Source organism: Malus domestica, chromosome 01 (assembly GCF_042453785.1).
Source record: "Malus domestica chromosome 01, GDT2T_hap1".
Lineage (NCBI taxonomy): Eukaryota > Viridiplantae > Streptophyta > Magnoliopsida > Rosales > Rosaceae > Malus > Malus domestica.
Window position 1 is genome coordinate 4,844,704 of NC_091661.1, and position 22,074 is coordinate 4,866,777.

General features: G+C 36.3%; 1 protein-coding gene across 1 annotated transcript; it reads right to left on the minus strand.

Moving 5' to 3' along the window:
• Positions 1 to 1,064: 1,064 nt before the first annotated feature.
• LOC103405629 (callose synthase 5-like) lies at positions 1,065 to 17,814 on the minus strand. The gene is made up of 43 exons (XM_070815090.1): positions 17,678 to 17,814; positions 17,270 to 17,589; positions 17,059 to 17,159; positions 15,516 to 15,637; positions 15,316 to 15,412; positions 14,403 to 14,513; positions 14,161 to 14,286; positions 13,976 to 14,068; positions 13,554 to 13,645; positions 13,320 to 13,446; positions 13,083 to 13,220; positions 12,920 to 12,996; positions 12,733 to 12,811; positions 12,526 to 12,651; positions 12,307 to 12,421; positions 10,699 to 11,033; positions 10,042 to 10,094; positions 9,860 to 9,920; positions 9,677 to 9,758; positions 9,548 to 9,597; positions 9,340 to 9,426; positions 8,579 to 8,701; positions 8,385 to 8,480; positions 8,212 to 8,295; positions 7,981 to 8,141; positions 7,456 to 7,579; positions 7,267 to 7,361; positions 7,000 to 7,117; positions 6,732 to 6,883; positions 6,179 to 6,288; positions 5,970 to 6,095; positions 5,834 to 5,902; positions 5,386 to 5,575; positions 5,166 to 5,283; positions 4,956 to 5,075; positions 4,754 to 4,869; positions 4,556 to 4,639; positions 3,975 to 4,087; positions 3,642 to 3,871; positions 2,238 to 3,035; positions 2,022 to 2,072; positions 1,737 to 1,922; positions 1,065 to 1,614 (listed from the first exon to the last, which is right to left on the minus strand). Exons 2-43 carry the CDS (start codon positions 17,463 to 17,465, stop codon positions 1,378 to 1,380), a joined length of 5,769 nt encoding a protein of 1,922 aa, XP_070671191.1. The 5' UTR covers positions 17,466 to 17,589; positions 17,678 to 17,814; the 3' UTR covers positions 1,065 to 1,377.
• Between the last annotated feature and the right edge of the window lie 4,260 nt (positions 17,815 to 22,074).

The window sequence follows — 22,074 nt, forward strand, 5'->3', positions numbered from 1 at the left end:
TGAAAAGGGCTTGAAAACTTTGAGTTTTAATGATAAGGACAAAATAAAGGGTAAAGTGAATAGTGCCAGGATTGACTTTTTAGTGTAAAAATGTGGTTTTTCGTTAAAGTGAACAGTACCGGGTGCTTTTCGTTAAAGTTCCCTATTTCTAACTCACATAAAAACTCTAACCAATATAAATAGAGCTAATTTATACGTGCCAAATATACTTTTTAACTTTTCCTTACGTATTACACATAATTGGTTTGAGCATGATTGAATTGATTGGTTTGAATATGAATGGTTTTAGAAACTTGATTCATATAGGATTTAAAGTTTAGGACATTTTGTCTTAAATAAAGCAATACTCTTCAACTTACTTTCATTGTTTTTATCTGTAGTTCAAACCAAGCCTATATTTTGTCCTCTCATTTGCACTAAGACTCATTTACACTAAGACTCTCATTTATTTACATTAACAACTTCCAATTTCCCAATCTGTAATGTAACAGACAAAAGAAAACATACATGTGAGAAGAAATGTAGAACCCTACCCTTGGACACCTATTTTGTTACTCATGTATGTAATATTACTCCACCCTTGGACTATTTTGTTCCTCATTGTAAATAAGGTTGAAAATGAATTTTCATATCTATGTAAATAGTACCTCATCCTTGGACACCTATTTTGTTCCTCATTATATATATGTATCCTTTTATATGTTTTATATTGCTTTAAAACCCGCAGCAACGCGCGGACATACTTGCTAAGGAAAACTAAAAGCCAAAAACTATTTTAAGTTGATTTCACTTTCAAATTTTTGTTTCATTCTTTTACACTTTTCATTTCTCCCGTCTGCTTTTCCTTTGGTTTTAGCAAATACACAAATTAAAATAAAATTTAAGAGTTAATATAACCAAAAGCGAAATCATCATCAAACGAACCATACGTTATCTTTTCAGAGGTTTCCTTCTATGTAGGTCCCTAAACAGTCTATCCTTTTCTTAAACAATCTAGTTTTCCTTGCTTTCAAGTACATGTCCCTTTCTTTTCTGCCATAACGTATAACACAAGATTCATCACCTTACTCCAATATCCATTTTATTTTCTACTGCAACAAGAAATTGTACTCAGTATACATGGCACTGGCATATGCTTTGCCACGCCCTCGGATATATGCATTATACATTTCATATATGCGATATACGATGGATTCTAATACTACGTTACAGTTTCATGTAATCTACACGTCGCTTTACATGCCATGGAATGAATTTAAGTACTCAGTTTCAGAATCTCCATGCTCTCTACTGGTTTCCCGACACAAAAGTGTCTCCAAATTTGTCCGTCATCTCCTTTTTATCTCTCTAGCTAGGTCGATAAATCTGGTAATGAGTTTAGTTTGACTTGTGCTTCTTCCCACCAGTAAGAATACGTTGGATCTGAAGCCCTCGGCTGAAAGCTTGGTTGAATAGCAGCCTGGTCTGGAACTCCGAGACAAATGGGAACCATGCAAGAACAACTACTGGTGCAAGTATAGTGATCCCCATCACGTACTCGTACCCTCTTGCTAGAGCTTTGACAGATCCCCACATTCCTAGGGCCTTCACCAACGGCTTGCATGCTTGTGATATCTGCTCATGCAACGACACCACCAGCGTACACAGAAGTTCACATGTAAAATTGTCGAGGACAACAGCAAATAACGGATATTATACAAAAGCAAAGTAGGTTTCAAGTTATATGAGGCATGTACCATTAGTAGCGCCCATCCTGTAGGCAAGAAGGCCAATAAGCTCACAAAGATGTCACCAACAGTAAGACTGAGGAAAGCGAAAAGCATTCCAATAGTGACGACAAACCCAATAAACAGGAACAACTTGAGAAGCCTGAACATCAGCTGGAAATCTGCACTGAACCGCTTTCTTCCCATCGACACAACCTAAGATTTTGAGGTGAAAGTTCACCATTCAGTGGAATAAATTTTAGAGTTATGAAAACATCACTTTCAACCAGAAAGTATTAGAGCTTGAAAACTAACCTTTAGGATGATCATCCCAGCGACAATGACCAGCCATGACAGACCATAAACCTGCAATTTGTGTACATAAAGATAATTTCAGTTAAATAAAGATATTTGGCAAGCAGACAAGGAGTTATGAACGGCTTGTAAGCTTCGAAGAGTATGGAACTTGTCTCATTTTTTGAGAGAAAAGAAACAAATACAGAAGTAAATAAGAAACGGAATGAAGTTTACCATGATGCTTTTATCACCCCTGGCCACATTTAGATGGTACACAATTCCGTATTGGAAGAGAAAGAAGCGTAGAGAAAGAACAATCTCCCAAAATCGTCCCAAAACCCCAGTGTGCTGCAGGTGTTCCTGTTCCTCATCCCACCAAGACTCCCAACTCTTGGTCGCTGGCACACCAATACCACCATGGCTACTTATCCATTTTGTCCAATCATCCCAATCTTCGACTATCTTTTGCCATTCAAATCCTGAAGGGTTAAACAGGAAGGGAGCAAACAGCCACGAAACCACTAAGAACCACATGGAGAATGTGACGAAGATATATGATATTGTACCAGTTACTGCTGAACCGTATATCTGATAAATTATAAGCAGTACCATAAGTTCAAGGCCTTTCACAAAATGACTCCTTGAGTACATCCTGTAATTCTCGGCAAACTTTTCATGCCTGACAACAAAGCCACGACCAGTTGCTCTGTATTTAGCACCGCCGTGCAGCACAGTTCGACCATAATAATGAACTTTGGTACCAAGAGAGAAGGTGAAGAAAACGGATGCTAGTTGCAGCTGCATAATTATCATGTCCCCTAACGCAGTTCTGAACCCTCTTTCTAGTCCAATTTCCATGATCATGGGCAAGGAAGTCAAAAGACCTAATTGGAAAATAGATTGTGAAGCCATGGCTGCTTGTAGAACATTATTTCCCCTGGTGGCGGCATAGTTCACAATTGTCTTTTCCATTCCACTTAATGACAAGTAAAGTCTGCCGTATAAGTACGCATAGACTGTAAGGACAACCAACTGGATTACAAGAAAACGCTCATGTTAGCAAGAAAATGAAAATGAAGGAACTGTACAAAGAATGCTCAGTTTCTCCCATTACACAAAGAACAAGGATAATGTAGGACTGCAAAGCATAACATTTAGATAACAGGGATATGATTTCCATGCTTCTTTATCAAATACAACTGAACCAGACAAATGACAAATCTGTACAGTTTCAACCACCTAGTATTTATGTAACGTAGCCATCTATGCTGCCAAAGGCTCTAAGACATGTATGCTAATTTCTTGTGTTCGTCAAATGGCACAATTTTTTAAATTAGAGGACAAAACAATGGTACGTTTATCAATGGAAACGGTAGAGGAAAGGACATGGCATAAAACTTCAGACTCTAAATAGTTCTAAGCATGAGAAGTTCTCGGTAATTTTAATTGATACAGCTCGTCAATTTGAATGAATCAACTTGATGTAGCATGACATGCAGGATTTAATGTTCACTGAAATTATTTGTCAACATATTCAAGGATGATTTCACTGAAAAACAGCAAAATGAATAAACAAATACAGTAACAGTCTAAGACTAAAAACAGCAAATAAAAGGTCAAATATAAAGACAGGATTACCATTGCGCTGATGTAAAACCCTATTGTCGAAAAATAGAAGGACAACATGCGAAAGAAGTCAAAACGGTGCCCTAAGCGGTAGATATCCCTGCTAAGCGTTTGCTCTCCATTACCACAAGCAACTTTGGCTTCAAAGAGAGAGATTTGGTTGAGCCCAACATCTCTACCCTTCCCAACTTGAATGTATTCATGGTGAGTAACATTCCCTCGCCTTAACGTTGAATTAAAACCTACACAGCAAGAACTCATGTCATAAATCAGATGTTAGATGTGTGTGCTTTCCCACATGCAAACATTCATGTGTGCGCATGTGTGTTTATTCACGAATGTTACCAGCAAAGATGTCCTCGCTCAGATTGATGCCACGGGAAGCCTTGCTCATGCCACCACGAGTAATGTGGAAGATTCTATCAAAGACATCTGGGTGTCCATAGTGGAAGCGGATCCTGAAACCAATAGGTAATTACTAAGTAAATGACTTAAAAACTTTATTGAACCAAATATATATCATATGAACTTCATTTCGAACACCGAGACACATGAATCTTAGTTTCCATTCCGTCTGTAACTGAGGCCTACATATTCAACATAATCAAAGAAAAAGAAAAACAGTGATCTCAAGATGGAAAAGGAAAGGAAACTAGAGAAAAAGGGTATCATGAGAGGTTAGATAGATAGTTCACCGGAATAAATTGGTTTATAAAAATATGCCCTACAGAATTCAGATCTTCTACTTATATCAACAGATGCAACACACCTCCAAAGTATGGCAACATTCATTTATTAATTAAATCTAATCTGAACAAATCATTTGGGACTAAAAGGTACTGCTCTATTATAAAAATGATTCAGATCTTTCTAAAAATTTGCTTTGGATTACTTAAAAGAGTTTAGTAGTGGAAGAGAAAACATACTTCAAAGGTCTTGCAAGAACTCTTTGACCTATGGTCACAAAGCTCATTTCCTGATTTGACATAAACCAGGCCAATGAAGAAACACTGCAGTTCACATAAGATAGGAATCACATTTCTTAGGAGTACAGGACACAATTGTAGTGATACAATCTCCAAATGTTAATTAAAAGTAAAAGAAAAAGCTAACACGTAACCAACCTTCCAGTAAAGATATGCTCACGAACACCTAAAATTGAAGGAGGACGTACTCCGTGGTCCTCATTAAATTCTTCAAGAAGGTTTCTCATTTTAAAAGCTTCTTCTAAGTAATTGTCCTACAAGAAATTGGAAAAGTACATCTCAGTTGGACTGAAAAGTTAAAATAGAACTTATCATAATTCAAGACTCCTATAGGTTTCACCTGGTTCATGTCAATGGCCTGAAGAGCTTCTCCTCGAGTAAAAATTATAGCATGGTTCTGGTTTTCGGGTTTCCCTTCACCAATCTTTGCCGAACCAGGCAACTTTATACGATATATTTCCTTTAGAGAATTAAGAAAATAATTAGTGTTTTACGTACAAAAGGCAACATGGTGAACATGGTGGTTCTGTAAAAAAGTTCAAAGGATTACCTGATCATGATTGTCAACAGCTTTGACCAAGACAGAATAGTAAACCTTTTGCACCTTTCCACTAGCAGCGTCACTCTCTTCAACTTCATCGATATATGCAACCCGAAGAGAAGGATAACTATAGGGGAAAAATAAGGAATAAGATTCTTCAAGAAAATGAGGTCAGTAACACTAAGAAATCAAATTGCAAATATTTTGACTTATCAGACAGATTACATACTTAACCATCAGATTCAAGATGTCTGTTGCGCGTCGATCTCCACTGCGTTTCTGATTGCCATAGTTTTGGCAGGTAGCAACATAGGTGAATTTAAGGTCAGCCACTGCTTCTAATTGAGCATAAAGAGATCTCTGGCTTTTCTTTTCTTCTTCTGGTGGAACCGTGATTGCTTTGTAGCCATCTAGTATCTCTGCTTATAACTCAAAATACTTAGAAACCAACATATTTACCTCCACAATAACAACTTCACTAGACACTCGACTGTGTACCATGAAAAGAGTGAAAAAAAAATGAAAGTGGAAAAGAGTATCCACTCTTTGCATACTTGAGTAAGGTGGAGACCTTAGGCATGATGGCACTATATTTCACATACGTTGATTTCTTTTTTATTTTGACAATGACTAGTTAAACATTAGGAGAGAAAAAGGTACCATGCTCTTAGTCTTACCGGTTTCATTGGCCATGTCAAGAAAAGCCTGAAGCTTCAGAGCTCGTCGGTAATACATCATTCCTCTAACTGCAACATCAAAGCAATTAGTACCAGAAATAAAACTTGATAGAGAAGAAGATGAGAAATCAAATACCAGTCCTGCAGAGCGTTTGTCCTCGCAAGGAGACCCAATGACGAAGCTGCAAAACATTTTCTTCATTCTCCCATATTTCACTATCCTTTTTACAATTAAGTCGCTCCATGAAGTTATTCCATTCATCTAGAAAAGTCACAAAACGGCTGTCAAATCATTCACACATTGACTTCAAAAGAGTCAAGCATGTTAAATATAGTTTTACTAACCTGGGAAAATCTTCTGTAAGTAGTATATGATTGATACACCGTCTTCATTTTCCATCTCAAGGTCCGATTTGGAATACAGAGTCTCCTCACTATAGTATGGCGTCATGATGCTGTCAATGGGGCAACAACGTAAAATGGAAATTATTTTATGAAAAAGACATTTGAAAGCTGAAAACCTTGGCCTGTTATTCAGGACATTGGCCCATCGGAAAACCCAAAGGCTTCATATGTGATATGTCTTTAATGATAAAGAAATTACAGTTATTTTCAACTCAACGTAGAAAGAAACAAAAATATGAAACTTGCTGCTCCCACTGATTAAACATCAGAAAGAGAAACCAAATAAAGTAATTGGAACCTTGGTCATTTTGTAAGTCACGACGCTTTCTAATACAATAATTTAAGGATGCACACATTCAATTGAAAATAACCGAGCAGATGGACTTTCCACTAGCAAAATGAGACCCAAACAACTTGTTTTAAGGAAGAATTGACTTGATGGAACTCAGATATCACCTAAGCTCAATAGCTCATATATATGAACATAACAAACCTAAATGAAAGCATTTTACGGACGCGGGGAGCACGAGGCATATCCATGAACAATGAATTTGTAAAAAATGCAATCCTTCTACGTGCTTCTAGGTTTGTTGGTACGTCAATGGCAGATTCCTTAACTGTTAGCAGCAGATGGAGGCGTCTGATCTGAAATTGTAATCAGCAAGAGGTGCGTCAGATTTCATACATTACATTAACTGTCATAGTATTGTTACCAAAAAAAAAAAAAAGACTGAAATAATTAAGTAGTTTTATACACTTACCTGTTCTTCCCACTGTGCTGTAACTGGAGGAGGGAACAATATTGCAGGTTTTGCATCAGTTCCAGCAAAGAGTTGCCTTCCAGCATCCTTGCTACTATGACCAACTTCAACCAACTCTCTACAAAATATAACACGAGGAAATGCAAGAATTGTTAAGATTTATATGCGAAACATTCAATCATTATGATTATTTAACTTAACAAATTAAATATTTTACACCAAAAATTATTTTACTACTACAAAAATTATTTTACTAAGTTTACCTACCGGATCTCATTCACCATCATATCACGCGTGACTACTTCCAGCATATCTTGAAGCAACAACACCACTGAAGATCGCTTGAATGCATCACCATCTTTCTACAACATGAAAGAAAGTGGCAAGTTTTTATTAAGATAATAGCCAAAACGAGCACATACTGCAGAATTAATTATTCCTTCATATATGACTCACCAAGATCCCCACAAGCTCTACAAATTTCTTGCAAAGAGTGGGCAAGGAACCCATTCTAAAATTTACAAGAAATGTATTCTTTGAAATGTTACTTTCAATTTCCTTCACGATGATGCCAATTATCCTGTCAGATAATAACCCAATCAGAATTTTTCGTAATGATCAAAATAAGATGAATTCTCTATTGTTCTTGAATAATCGACACTGCTTAACAAAACGAAAATGAAGAAATTGAGCACACTTCCTTTCAAGTGGTAGCCTTACATTATACTATGAGAACCTCAATTTATAGGAAAGCATCAACGATATAGGACACTACTGATTAGCCACAAAATTATTATCCGCGGGAAAAGAGGATGGGGGTCCAAAGTAGTGAATGGTGGAATGAATTTAGCACACTGAAGGCTCTAAATACTGTTAGCATGCAATTGTAAAGGCCCAAATATCAGTCTTATCCAATGCTTGGGTAGTACCAGAAATTGAACACTAATATTAAAAAACAAAACACTATATAGCAGTACCAACCTTTTCTCATTGTCTCCAACTACCAGAGTATTAAGGACATGTTTGAAAGATTCATAACATTCAATCACAGCACATTTCATATATTCATCCGCACATATCCGCTTCCAGAGATCGGAGTCCTTCGATTTAAATTGAACTGCCATATCTAATGCTATTGGGATCTGTAAAGGTAGACAAAGTCAACAATAAAACCTAGTAACTAAAACAAGACTTTAAAAGAACTGTACTGACTTTGCTAGCAAGCAAGAAGGGCGGCCACTGAATTATCTTCAGGCTGGGATCTGATGAATACGGAACTAGCAGCAAATCCATCTCCCTGAAGTAAACAAACCCAGTTTAGTTTTTACCCCATGATGAATAAGAGGCTGAAGAAATGAACAATATAATTATGTTGGGGAGCATTTCCTGTCATTTATGAGATCTTCCTCACGGAAGCTACAGATCACTTCATTCCACAACTGAGCAAACTTTGCAGCTTCACTTCTCCTGCTTGCTGTAATCTACAGCCAGGAAATCATGAATGCTAAATATGTGTGCAAATTATAAGTGTGTTTAAAGGTTTTACTTTAATATGAAAGTTGTAAAAACATTAATCAACCTCCACGAAACGCTTTGAGAAAGAGAATCCCCTTTTTGTTGATTTATCTGAAGGCACTAGGTATGTGTTGAATGCACCGGGTAGAGACTGGAACCTTGATCTTAGCATACCCAGTGTTCGAATCTGTAAAAGGCAAAAAAATATATGCATAAAAATCAGAGACAAAGTAAAGATAGGGCATATAAAGACTACCGTTCAACTAGAATACACCTGTTTGTAAAGATATCTAAAAAGAAGCATGCCTTGAATAAAGCCATTGATAGAGTAAACTACATGATTGTCGTCTTGAGCAACACATATTTAGGCAGATAAGTGTAAATTTAATTTGGTTTAGAATATGATCCATGTTAATTTCTCTCAAAAAGTCTGCCAAATTGATATGGGAACAATGCAACAGATTGTGTTGAAATTTTAGACAAACTTAGATTCAATTCTCAAACCCAAATAGAGAAGTATACTAGAATGGTACCACATTTACCTATGACTTTTCTTTTGCAAATTAAAAACATAACTAGATAAATTGGCCAAGGTATCGTGTTCAGTAACAAAGAATGACAGAGCAGAAGTCAGACAATTTTATCTCAACATATGTATAATTTCATGAATGACAGAGAACAGAAGTCAGACAATTTTATCTTAGCAGATGTATAATTTCATGAATACACAATATGAGACAAGAGGTAACAAATAGTTTTGAAAATAGGGAAAATTAATTGGGGGGAGAGACAGAGAAGCAGAGACAAAGAAAGTTGAAGGATCACCTCTCCTAGGCGATCGAATGCGCCAACAACACCACCATACAAAGTCTGAAAAATAGCATACCATATTTGAGTGTCCATCAAATAAACCTGCATTTAAATTCATGAAATAGTATGAGATGGTTTATAAAAGTTATTGTAAGAAATTTATACCCTGATAAACTCAGAAAACTGTCAAGAGATTGATTCAAATATGGGAAAAGATACACACCAAGACTACTGGTGCCCAGAGTGACACAACTGCTCCATAGTTGTTTTGAGCTGCATCAATAAAGGATTACTTAGCATAAAACCGCAAGTTGAAAATCATGCAAAGATTAAAGCAATACAAATGATTTACCATTAGGGAAAAATTCATGCCACTGATAATCTACACGACGAATGTTCATAATGTCTCTAGTTGGCTTCACCAACGGCCTTATCTGGAAAAAGGATAGGACAGAAAATTAAGAACACAATTATTAAAATATAATTCATAAAAGGAATCTAAAATATCATAACAATGTTATATGACAACTCCCACCTGGATAAGATAGCTAACTGTAAACTTGCAAGCCAAAAGCAGCACCCAAAAAATAGTGTACCTGAAAGTTGGATAGGAAATCAGAACAAACGAAAATCTGAAACAACCAACCCCAAAAGAAAACAAGAAGCTAAGGCATATAGTTAGGATGGAATTGGGTGCGTGTTCCTCGTCAAACTCACTTAATAAGGGCAAATTGACTTTCATGCATTCCCCTCCCAACATAGATTCTTGGCTGTAGAAAGATAAAGATTAATCAAAATCTTTTACAGCATAGTCCATGAGCAATTAATTTTTTTATGCCAGAGAAACATAAAGAGTTATTTTTTATTTAAAACAGAGAAAACAAAACAAAAGTTCTGTGGTCTTTCATGCAAAAGTTCCCTTTTTTTCACAGAAAAGAAGTAATCACACCAAAAGTTTCTCTGGAAATAATATGAAGTAAACTTTGTAAGTACACCAAGTCATGCCTAGAAAGTAACTAATGTCAATATTAAGAGAAGCTAATTTAATCCATCCAAATAGATAGCACCAAGTTCATAAACTCTGCAATTACATTTGTGCTTAACAGATACAATGCATAGCGATGACCATGAAAAAACTTATCATTAACTCCAAGATCTCAGCCCCATACTAGGATTAATCATATGGATGAATATGACTAGGTAAATGGATTTTAGATACCACATAGTACTTTTGGTCTCATGCACTGGTATGGTCTAACCATTAGCCAGCATCAATCAAAAGATTATTTCATAACAGACTGCTATTCGTTAAGTCAAACACAAGTAAAACATAGTACAAATTTTGCAAGAGAATGATCAAGGAAACAGAAATACCTGTGACCACCACAAGAGGAACCTAATGATATGCCAGTCTGAGTTTTCAATCCAACGTCGGAGCAGCGGGAAAAGGAACAAAACTGCTCCTAATAAATTTGGCAGCAAATATACTGCAACAGCCATAAGGTATAGAGGAGGAACACCATTGATATTCTTCAGGAATGACAGTAAATCCATAACTTGTTTAGGGGCATTCTGGAATGAATGCACATAAAACAGTGGAAGAATGATTGCCCATGCAAGACTAACAATTATCTTGAGAATATTTCGCAGCACATCAGTGAACCTCCACCTATGATATCCCGGGAAGTTCAAAACAATATCCAAAATGCCTACATCAAAATAAGAAGTAGATATGAGAACACATTGATAGAAACCTCACTCGAAAGAATACATACAAAACAGTGGAAGAATGAGTGAAAAACTCAAAAGAAGTTATGCAAGGAATACTGGGCAACAGCCAACAATTACATCTGATCTGGACAATGCTTTCCACAATGGGTTCAAAACTATTCAGCTTAAGAAAAATCCTTTTCTAATAAGCCTCCATTACGCCTAGTCTCCTTCACATATTTTGCTTCTTAAATATTTGGTTCTCTCGATGGAAAATCATAGCTGCATGATTAGTTCATATTTCTTTCAAAATATTGTTTTCTACATGAAAAAAATAAGTTCATTACGAAAGGAGAAACAGGTATAAAAGAATGGAAAAGACGTTCACTGGAGCTGAGAATTGGAGAACTCAAACAGCACCAACAACCTTAAAAACAATAGAGAAAAAGGAAAGAAACAAAGGACAAGTAAAAGCTACATTCCAATTTGAAAAAGAAAAAAAATTGCAACGAAAGAAGTATCCCTGAACTCAGAAGAGGTTAGCCCTTCCATGTAAAATAATCCAAGCTAACAAGCGAACCACTAGATGTACTTTCGCCTCCCAATTGCATATGGCAGGATGAAAGGAGAAAGAGAAGGGTTGTCCATCGAGTAGGAATGTAGGATATACAAGAAAAGGCCCTTGGTGCCACCAAATCATATATTACTGAAACAGGAAGTCATAGTGAATGGGGGGAAATCCCCACCTTGAAACGTAGATGTGAGCCATATTAAGCCAAAAACGTATATCACCTAGAAACTCTGGTTTTGGGATGGTTAATGAGGAGCATTCCAGGCAACAAATGTATAGAGACCAGGTGGGGGGATCCTCTTTCTATAATAGTATGGATAAAAAGATATGTCCAAAAGACTAAACTGGAAAGATTCTACACTCAATTCTCTCCCTAACCATATTTGTGTAAGAGCCGAAGTATTATATCGATCAGCCAGAAAACTAAAGCATGCATGACCTGAGCTTTTCTTTTCCTTCTAGTTTCATCGAAAATAGAAACAAACTCTGATCTATGCATCTTCATTTATATAGTTAGTGAAAGGCCGTTTGTCACAACATTAGTCCTTTTGGCCCCAACAGCTTACAAGAAATTGTTCTCCACAAAGTATAGTGAAACTTCTAAGAAAATTAATTATTGGCTCAGGCACATAATAGCTCTTGTAGCATACGAACATAGATACAACATTTGAGAACTGCAGTTTTAAGTTAGAATGCCATACTTTGAAGGACGCGAAGAAATGCTGCTGTGATGAAAATACTTGATAGATCTCTCAAGACATTCTTTTGAAAAATATCCAATGGTGAAATCCCTCTAAAAGCAACAATGAGCATAGCCTGTTATCCAGTTCCAAATAATATATTATTGAAACAGACATTCATAGTGGACCAGGGGACATGGTGTCATTTTAGAATTTATCCATTGTGTTGTAAATAAATACCTGTAAAGCCAGTATGTAAAAGGTCCAAAACCGGTCAAAACTTCGAAAAATGTGCCAAAATGTCCGAGTTTCAATAAAATACGATTTTCCTGTGCTTCCAGATTTTCTTCTAGAGCCCTTTCTTCCCTGGAACGAGATTTCTTTTATACAAGTTCGAGAAAACTAACATAAGAAAAGGGGTGGCAATGGTTCAAAATGAAAGAGTACCTGCACCAAGTCACGCGTTGATTTGAAAAAATCACCATCATCACGCATGGGCCAACCAAGAGAGAAGCAATCAGACGACCTGAAAGTAAGTAAATTTAAATCTAAATCATCTCAATTTAAATAGAATAAGAGGCCCTAGACAGAAATAAAATCCCAGTCTTTAACTCAAAATATTGATAACACAAACCAGAAATATTCATTGAGATCGTCATAGTTGCACCAAGCTATGTGAGGAGCTTTTCCATTTTCGCTCTTCTTGGCTTCCTGGAACATCATAACAAACATCCTCATGTGTATAGCATAAGGGCCTGAAACTTCTTAACAACGCACATGCTTCTGAGGCAACATACCTTTTCAATTACACGGTACAAGGGGGTTATAACTTTCCGTAAAAAAGCCTCATCATCCCCACCATAAGAAGGCTTTATATTTTCCCCAGTAACGATGCTGACATTTCCAGCCAACAGGCCATGGAGTTCATATGCCATCTGAATGTATAGTTGGCATCAATGTGTAAGAAGTCAGCACATAATTTTCATAATTACTCAGAAATAGGTTAACCGAAAAAGAAACCCACAGATCATTACATTATGAAAAATATAGCACAGACATTCTGGCATAAAGCGGACATTCGCTGCTTCACCCCAGATGAGAAGATACAAACCCATATACAGTATCTTCCTTTGCTGTATTTCTTGCTGACCTTGGGGAAGCCTGCATGGAGATCAAGCATAAGATCCAAAACGTAAAGCATAAAGCAAAAATAAAAATAATTGAAACATGAACCAATTACAATTGTTGCAGATACTGTAGTATCTAACCTCAAACTATGTTTTCTTCCCAAAAATTTGCACCACGTTTTGTAGTTCTTAAAAAGTTTTCCCATAACTTTATCAACAGCTCGATCATCCATCTGCAAAAAAGGATGAGCTTAGTTGAAAGCCAGGAAGAGCTAAAAAGCACACAAAGGGGAATATTTTTCATAAAAAGATAGTGCTTTGAGCACAACAGTGAAATCAACAATAAAAAATTTGGAAGAAATCAGAAAGGAATTCAAAGCATCAAAAGGAGAAACTATACTGGACCACATGCACAGGCATCACATTATCACATGAATCCATAAATCTGAACCTAACAATACAAGCTCTGGTATGCATCGACTTAGTTGATCCGGTCACTATCAACAGATCACATAAAAGTAAAACTTTTGTGATGAAAAATTCAATTGACACAGCCAACATACCTTATTAAGAGGTTCGGGTTTGGGATGAAGCCTTATATGAGGATTTGCAAGTAGGGATATCAAATGCTCCCTCTGGTTCCTGACGTTGTCTTTCTGTAGCCATCAAAATAGGCAAATGAGTTAATAATTTCTTCAAGGTCATAGAGTGAATCTTAACCATTGAAATCGGTTATTTTTATACATGCCTGGAATCCAAACATGGCCCTCAGCCAATCAAGGAGGTCGAGATCACCAGCTTTGTGACTGTTCTCCAATGCACTAGGCCAGTTCAAACCACGAGTGTTCAATAGTGCACCGACTGCAGCCTTAACCTTTAACAAGGAAACAGAAAAAACATTCAATAAGATCCAACCAGGCGCCAAAGAATAAGAATATAAGGTACCAAAGAATATGACCACTATCAGGATAAATATCAAGGGTGTAATACCTCTTCAAGTTGCATGATAGACTGTGTAGCACCAGCAGAATCCAAAGGAAGAATGTTATAGGGAGCATAAATTTCTGTCTTTTCTTGTACATCTTTAGCAGCCGCAATGATCTGCTCAAAGCATTAAAATATTTTTATGGCAAACCCAATTGGATATTGGAATCATTATGTAACTGAAATTGCAAAAGTCACTCTCTAGTTTCCGTCATTGATCAATGGATTCTTCTATACTTTAAGAACAAGGTTAGTTAAAAAGGGCATTGTGTTTATGCTGTCACTCCTCCTGCTTTCGGTAGAATATTCTGTCATAGGATGTTTAGCCGTAATTGCTAAACAGCAATCAAACTGATATATCAATACATGAAAAATTCAAATAATAAGACCGTAGCTCTACTATGTGTTAGATAAACAGCATCAAATGAATTCCTATGTTATATATCTCAAGTAAAACATGGGCAGATTTGCAGGTTTTGCTGCAGAGTAACAGAAAAATGTTTACTGTTTCCAGATGTTTGAGAGTTATCATTGCAAACAAGAGGAGCTACCATTGTTCTTAAAATAGAGAGAAAAGAACCCATTAAGCAATGAAGAATCCTTTTGAGGTACATTACACACACAAGTAGTCCAAGTCTTTTCCTAGAGTTTCTTTCAAGTCTTTCTAGGTCTTCCTCTACCCCTATAGCCCTAAACCTCTATCTCGTAATCACATATTCTAACAAGAGCGTTTGTAGGTCTTCGATTGACATGTCCAAACCACCTTAACCAATTTTCTCTCATCTTATCTTCAATTTTTATCTCGGATATTCTTGTTCATAATCTTGTCCCGACACATTCACATATATAATAATAATAATAATAATAATAATAATAATAATAATAATAATAAGAAATGGAGGTAAAGTTAATTACAAACCTCAGGAGCAACTTCATCAACTTTCTCAGTCTTGTTAACAGCGCAAAGCACTTCAAAAAGGACCCCGGCAGTGCGGTAGGCTTTTCCCAGTTGGGCTCTGTTTTGAGAATTTGGAATTCACTTCAGCATACAATTAATTAAGTAATTAAATAATTAGAAGAAGAAGAAGAAGAAGAAGATTATAATTAGGGATTATTCACCTGTCAGCCTGCTCGCCCTGGTCAAGAGCTCTGACATAATGCTTATAATATTGCTGATAGAAGCTTTTAATTTCTCTGTCATCTGTGTTTTTCACCCGAGAATTCAGACTTGATGCATTGTCCTATAAAATCCAACATCCATTCATATTTCATTTCATTCTCTCTCTGTTATTAAATACAATTAAATCGCTATTTCAAATCAACAGGAAGCCCAAACAAATTAGACCATGGTTTCCAAAAAAAAAAACAAAAACAAAAACAAAAAAATTAATTAGATCATCTCCAACCCTTTTGGTTAAAATCTAAAATTTTTAACCTAGAAACAGTTTTTTTCCTCCAACCTTCTGAGTTAAATTTTTAGCTCGAGATTATTAAAGAATTAATTTAGGATAATTTCTTTCCTAAAGTAATATTTAAAAAAAAATTATATAGACTATCCTAATTTAATTTTATGAACATTTTAATATAAAAATATTTAGATTCCGATAAATATTGAAAAATTACTAAATCGACCCCATGAAACTCGTGGAACATTACGAAAGAATATGAAACACATAAAAAAAAAATTTAAGTACTTTAGCCGTTGGATTTGAATTTGGAATGTTAGATATTTTTTTTACCGTTAGATTCAATGAATTTATAAATATAAAACTAAATAAAATATACATATATGGTGAGCCAACCCTACTAATACATGAGGGAATCCTGGCTAAATTTGGCCCAAAAATGAGATGTAAGTTTTAACTCATATTTGTTTCAAGGGTTGGAGCAAGTTGAGGTAAGTTTAGAACCTAAAATTTGAGTTTTACTCTAAGGGTGGAGTAGGTATCAAAATGCAAATTGTTCATGCAAATTTTTTTAATAAATCCCTATGATTTTCTTCATTTAAATTGAAAAATTAGAAATCCATGGAGCAACCCATTTAATTTCGTAATTATAGTTAACTAATAAGGCATATTTGTCGAATTTACTTCTGAACTTGTTTAGAGCTGCCAATTTTCCTTATTAAACTTTAATTTTAGCCGATTATCCTCTGAACTTTTATAAATAGCCAATTTCCCTCTTGACGCTAGATTTTAAAAAATTTCATCTAATTTTCCATTCATTTTAGTCATGCAAACAACACATAATAACTGTGTAAGGCAAAAAGAATGGAAGATTGGATGGATGAAAGTTGAATGAAAATTTTTAAAATCAAGGGCTAGGGGGAAAATTGGCTATTCATAAAATTTGAAGGAATGATCGGTTAAAATTAAAATTCAAGAAAGAAATTGACTAATTATAAAAGTTCAGAACATAATCAACTAAAATTAAGGATGATAAAGAAAATTGACAGGTCTATATAAGTTCGAATGACAAACCAACAAATACATCATTTAATAATTATTTAATTGATCAATGAAAGTAGTTTTAAATGAGGGAGGAGGAGGGGGCCAGGCCAGAATTGATTAATAATTAAATCCATAATCAATCAATATACGCAGGAATACGATGAAGCGATTAATGGATGGAAAAAAAATGAAGAAATGAAACGAGTTATTACCCTCTCGAGTCGTTGGAGGAGCGAAGTCTTGAACTGGCGGACGCCACGGCCGCTGGAGCTCGGATCCAGTCGGTGCGCCTTCTCGAACGCATAGAACCGACCTATTCACACACACACGTACACACATTTTCACAAACCCCGTACATGTGCAATGCAATCAAGACCTAATTAAGTACAATATTAGTATTAATTAATCAAGACGACGACGTACAGAGATAGGCGACGCGAGGACGCTCGGTCTCGATCTCGTTGGCCACTCGGAGGATGGGAGCGATGGAGGCGAGAGCGGAAGGGACGACCTCGTTGTCGAACACCTCAGTGGAGAAGGTGGTGGTGGCTGCGCTCCTCGACGGCCTTCTCGTCAGCCCCTGCGGCCCGCTAGGGCCTGGCGGATCCAGGTTTGACATCAATCAATCAATCAATGGCCCCTTGATCGATCAGCACTTCCTCTGTAATTCTGGATCTTCTTCTTCTTCTACTAGTAGTAGCAGACGTAGTGCGACGCTTGGCTTGCCTCCCTAGCTAAGCTAGCTACTCCAAATTAATTCGCATTAGAATGAAATGAAGAAAATGTGTTTGGTTTCCGAGAAAAGGCATGAAAATGCGATTGCGTACGTACATCTCATTTACCATGCTGCGATGCGATCTTGTAATCGAAGAAAATGTGATCATGCGTACGTACGTAGAGGTCGGCGCAGGTAGAGAATATCATATATGAATTCAAAGAAAATCAAACAATATGAAGAGAGAGAGAGAGAGAGAGAGAGTTTGTTTGGTTTGTTGGTGTGAAGGAAGCGAAACGATTCTAATTTCTAACAGACTGGTGTGTGCATTGTTTCGGCATTTACAGAGTTTACCGACGCAGCTAAAGCGAGATATATGACTCCAATGTAAGAGTTTACAGACGCAGCTAAAGCGAGATATATGACTCCAATGAGAGAGAGAGAGAGAGAGAGATAGAGAGAGATTTAGAAATTAGAAGAAATGGTTTTGGATGGAAGGAAGGACACCGTTTTCGGAGGGAGGGAAAGCAAACAATGGAATAACCAATAATTTTGAATGGTTGGTTGGTTTGGGATGGATGGTTGGCCGTATATGTACCCGTTTCATGTAAGTTCTCCTTGTTTTCTTCACTTGCTGCTTGCTTCCTCTACTGTGGGCTTTCTTTGTACTGATGGGTAGCCTTGGTTGTGAAAATTCCCAATTCACCAAAAAAATTATAAAAAAAAATAAAAAAATCGTTTTTTTCCTCGGCCACGAGTACCTTGCATTACAATCCATAACTAAACCCTTCATACATAAATTCCAAATCTAGCTAATTATTTAATCTATGTTTACTTTCATTCCCTAATTTCAAATGAAACCTAATACCAATGGCTACCTTCAAATTAAAGTGAGTTACAATTAACCATTTTTAGGCTCAACTGGTTTCAATTGATTTTTCAATAGTATAGCCATCAATTTTATATGATCACTATCAAGTTACTAAAGTTTGATTTTGTCTAGTTCTCAAATTATGCCTCCTTCTTCAATTAGTATTGATTTGTAAATTAAGATCCTTCAAAGTTAATTACTAAGATATTTGGTGACAAGAGAGTAATGTAGGAGATGATTTCTCTTTTGTTTACTTTGTGCATAAGTTTGCAGTTGATTAATTCTTATACTCCATATTTTCTTTTTGTCTAACGATCGATTTTTGTCAAATTAAATGTTAGATTGGTCACCGACGGGGTTTGATCTTTCAATAGTTTAGTCATCAATTTTATATGATCACTATCAACGTCGTCATGTAAAGTCTCAACATTTTCCCACCACTATTGTAAAGGACCATTTGCATAATTGAAGTGGCAGCTGAGGAATAAGTTGTATATGAACTTAGTAATCAAAATAAACCCTGATTAATAATCACCACTAATTGAAGTGGCAGCAGAGGAATCTTAATGTGACTTGGAACAGAAGCTTGGGTCAGTACTAAAGCTTTTCCTGCCATGAACCTTATTCAACTACGAAACTTGATGCATATTTTCTTGTAAAATAGGAACATCGAGTCATCGATGCCTCGCTTTTGATGGTGATGGGGCAGAGAATGGAAAACAATTACGAAAATAATAAAAGTGACACACATATGGGGAGATGTTTTTTAGATTTGAACCTACCTTAGTGCATACTTATCAGATTTACTAGATGACGCAATGAATATGAAATATTAAATTGTTCATCCCCGCTGTAAGCCAAGACAATAAGCAATACTTTTTTCACACCAGCACATTGCAAGTTCATACGTTTGTTTCATTGGGGTTCTGAACAATTTCTAAATTCATGAGAACTTTAGAGAATGTACCGTGTAATTCTCTTAAATGCGATGCCACATTTTCTCCCTCTCTTTTCCGTCCGTAAAATAGGCGTACAACAAAAACATTTTATTTGGCAAAATAAAAATAAAAAAAGTGGTTCTGGAAAATGATGACGTGGTTTTCTACACTGCCACAAACTCAGCACCATCGACAGAGCTTTTGAGGAAAAATTGTGGTGTTATAACAGCTATTTCTTACCGGCAGCGGATTGGCTGCACCGCCAGGGTGGTTGAAGTAGTTTTAGGGGCTGCGGTGGAGAATTCTCGTGTAATCGGCCTCAAAATTCTTCTTCTAAGTCCACAACAAGACGCAATCTGCAGAATTGACCTTCACAACATGGATTTATGATGAGAGAGAGAGAGAGGAGAGAGAGAGATGGTGTTTGATGAAAGGACATAGTGAGTAAAGAATCAACAGACGACGGTTATGCAAAAAGGAGGGTTCGCTCTTGTAATGTGGTGGAGAGGCTGAGTAGCAAACTAATAAAGTGGCAAAATGAATTGTTTTGATATGGGCCAAATACTTAAATAAAAAAGAAAGAAGCCCTAAGTACCTCTATCTCTCTCTCTCCCACCAAATTCTAATTCTTCCTCATTGCCTTCTCTCTCCTTCTTCGCTTGTCCTGTCCATCTTTGAGCTTGGTAACCCTAACTCTCTCTGTATTCAATATTTTTTTTTTATTTTGTTGGTGGGTTCTTTCTCTATCTCTCTCACTTGAATAGTTTCCTAAATGAGTCTATATTTTTGGGCTTTTATTAATTGTTTGCCTATGATTTCCTTGAAATTTAGATGCTTTTGTGTTTCTTCAAATGGGTATTGAGTTTTAGTAGAAACCCGGAACTACTTTGTACATTTGGGTTTCTTTCATTTTTTTTTATTTTGCAAAAAAAAGAAAATAATTTTTTGAACTGCTTTATACGCCTCTGTGCGGCACACTGCACACAGTGCCATGTTTCTATACAATCATCGTCCAGTCAAGCTCCACATCATCATTTAAAGGAGGACTTAATGACTAGACTAAACTAAGTATGATTTTGTGAGAAAATGTAACTTTAGGTATAAAAGTGAGATGAAAAAAAATTAAGGGTAACAAAGTGCAAATTTCACGATATTTGTGGTAGTAAAGTGAGAATAACCCTATAAACAAATTATGGTCAACAATTACAACTTTAACACTGTGAACTAGTAAAATTGAAATTAAGTCTTACCTGGTCTACTAAGTCCCTATACATGGATAACAAGGACAACAAATTACATGTGGCCATTAGCAGTAGTATATATTGTCAGCAATCTGATGGACATCTAATTTCACCATCCAAAGACTCACATAAGAAAATCATGATCGTGTCCTTTTTGGTTACTGTTGGGCCATCTCTAATCGAAGGGACTAATAATAATCCGGTTCAGAATTATAGCCCTGTAATAAATTATTTTTAAATAAATAGTGTTAGCTCATACTTGTTGAGAAAAATGAATTTTCATTTACTTGCTTGAATAGATTACAATTGTGTTGCTTATATACATCCTTCCATATTCACACATAACTCTATCATTCTTACTAACTTGCCACCTATTGCAACACTCTCAATTAATTTAAAAACCTTAATGCAGCAATTCAAAATAGATTAACTAATTCTAGGGTTTATTACAAATTGAATCTTTTACACTACATTCCTTAACATCCCCCCTCAAACTGAACTAAGGAGTACGAAGGGACAATTTGGATCGTAAGAACATAAACCTGTCTTTGGAGAGAGATTTGGTGCAAATATCTGCAAGTTGGTCTTGAGTGCAGACAAAGTGAACTGAAATGGCTTTCGATAGCACATTTTCTCGAATGTAGTGATAGTCGATTTCAACATGCTTTGTACGTGCATGGAACAATGGATTTTTAGCAAGAGAGATGGCCTCACACCAAAGTTGAGGAGAGGAAGGAAGAGCGAAGCTGATATCAGTAAGCAATTGACATATCCATGTAATCTCAGCCGCAGTGTTAGCTAGTGATCGATACTCTGCCTCCGTCGAAGATCTAACAACTGTTGGTTGCTTCTTAGCACTCCAACTAATGATGGATGATAAAAAAAACATACAGTATCCACTAGTTGATCGACAATCAAGTGTACATCCAGCCCAGTCAACATTAGAGAAAGCTTTCAGACATGGTACATAGGGTGATTTTGACAACTAAAGACCAAAGACCAATATGAATGATCGATATTCTGCAAATGGGATTGCCTTTAAGATATCGTAGAATCCGTTTGACAGCCTGCAAATGGGATTGTCTTGGGCTATGCATGAACTAACATACAAGGTTTACTACAAACGATAAGTTAGGTTAAGTCCAAGTGAGGTGTTGTAGAGCTCCTACTAATAATCGATATTCTGCAGGATTTTCTAGTAATGGAAAGGCATGATCCAACTTTGCTGTACTAAGAGGAGTGACATATGGTTTTGATCCATCAATGTTAACCTTCTTTAGTAGATCGAGGATGTATTTGGTTTGTGAAATAAAAATGCCTTTGGATGATCTATGAACCTCAATACCCAGAAAGTAGTGAAGTGCACCAAGGTCTTTGATGGGAAATAGTGAACTGGCTGAGAGATGACATGTTTGCATGCTCAACCAAGAGCACTCATGTGATGCTTCATGTAAGGCGAGAAT

What these genes read in the sequence shown, in the direction of transcription:
- LOC103405629 (XM_070815090.1), bottom strand. Translation starts at nt 17,465, where the DNA reads ATGTCAAACCTGGATCCGCCAGGCCCTAGCGGGCCGCAGGGGCTGACG. An exon ending in ATTTCTTCGCGTCCTTCAAA is followed by an intron (nt 11,034 to 12,306) that starts GTATGGCATTCT and finishes ATTTTGATGTAG; the next exon opens with GCATTTTGGATATTGTTTTG. An exon ending in GAGCGAGGACATCTTTGCTG is followed by an intron (nt 3,872 to 3,974) that starts GTAACATTCGTG and finishes CTTGCTGTGTAG; the next exon opens with GTTTTAATTCAACGTTAAGG.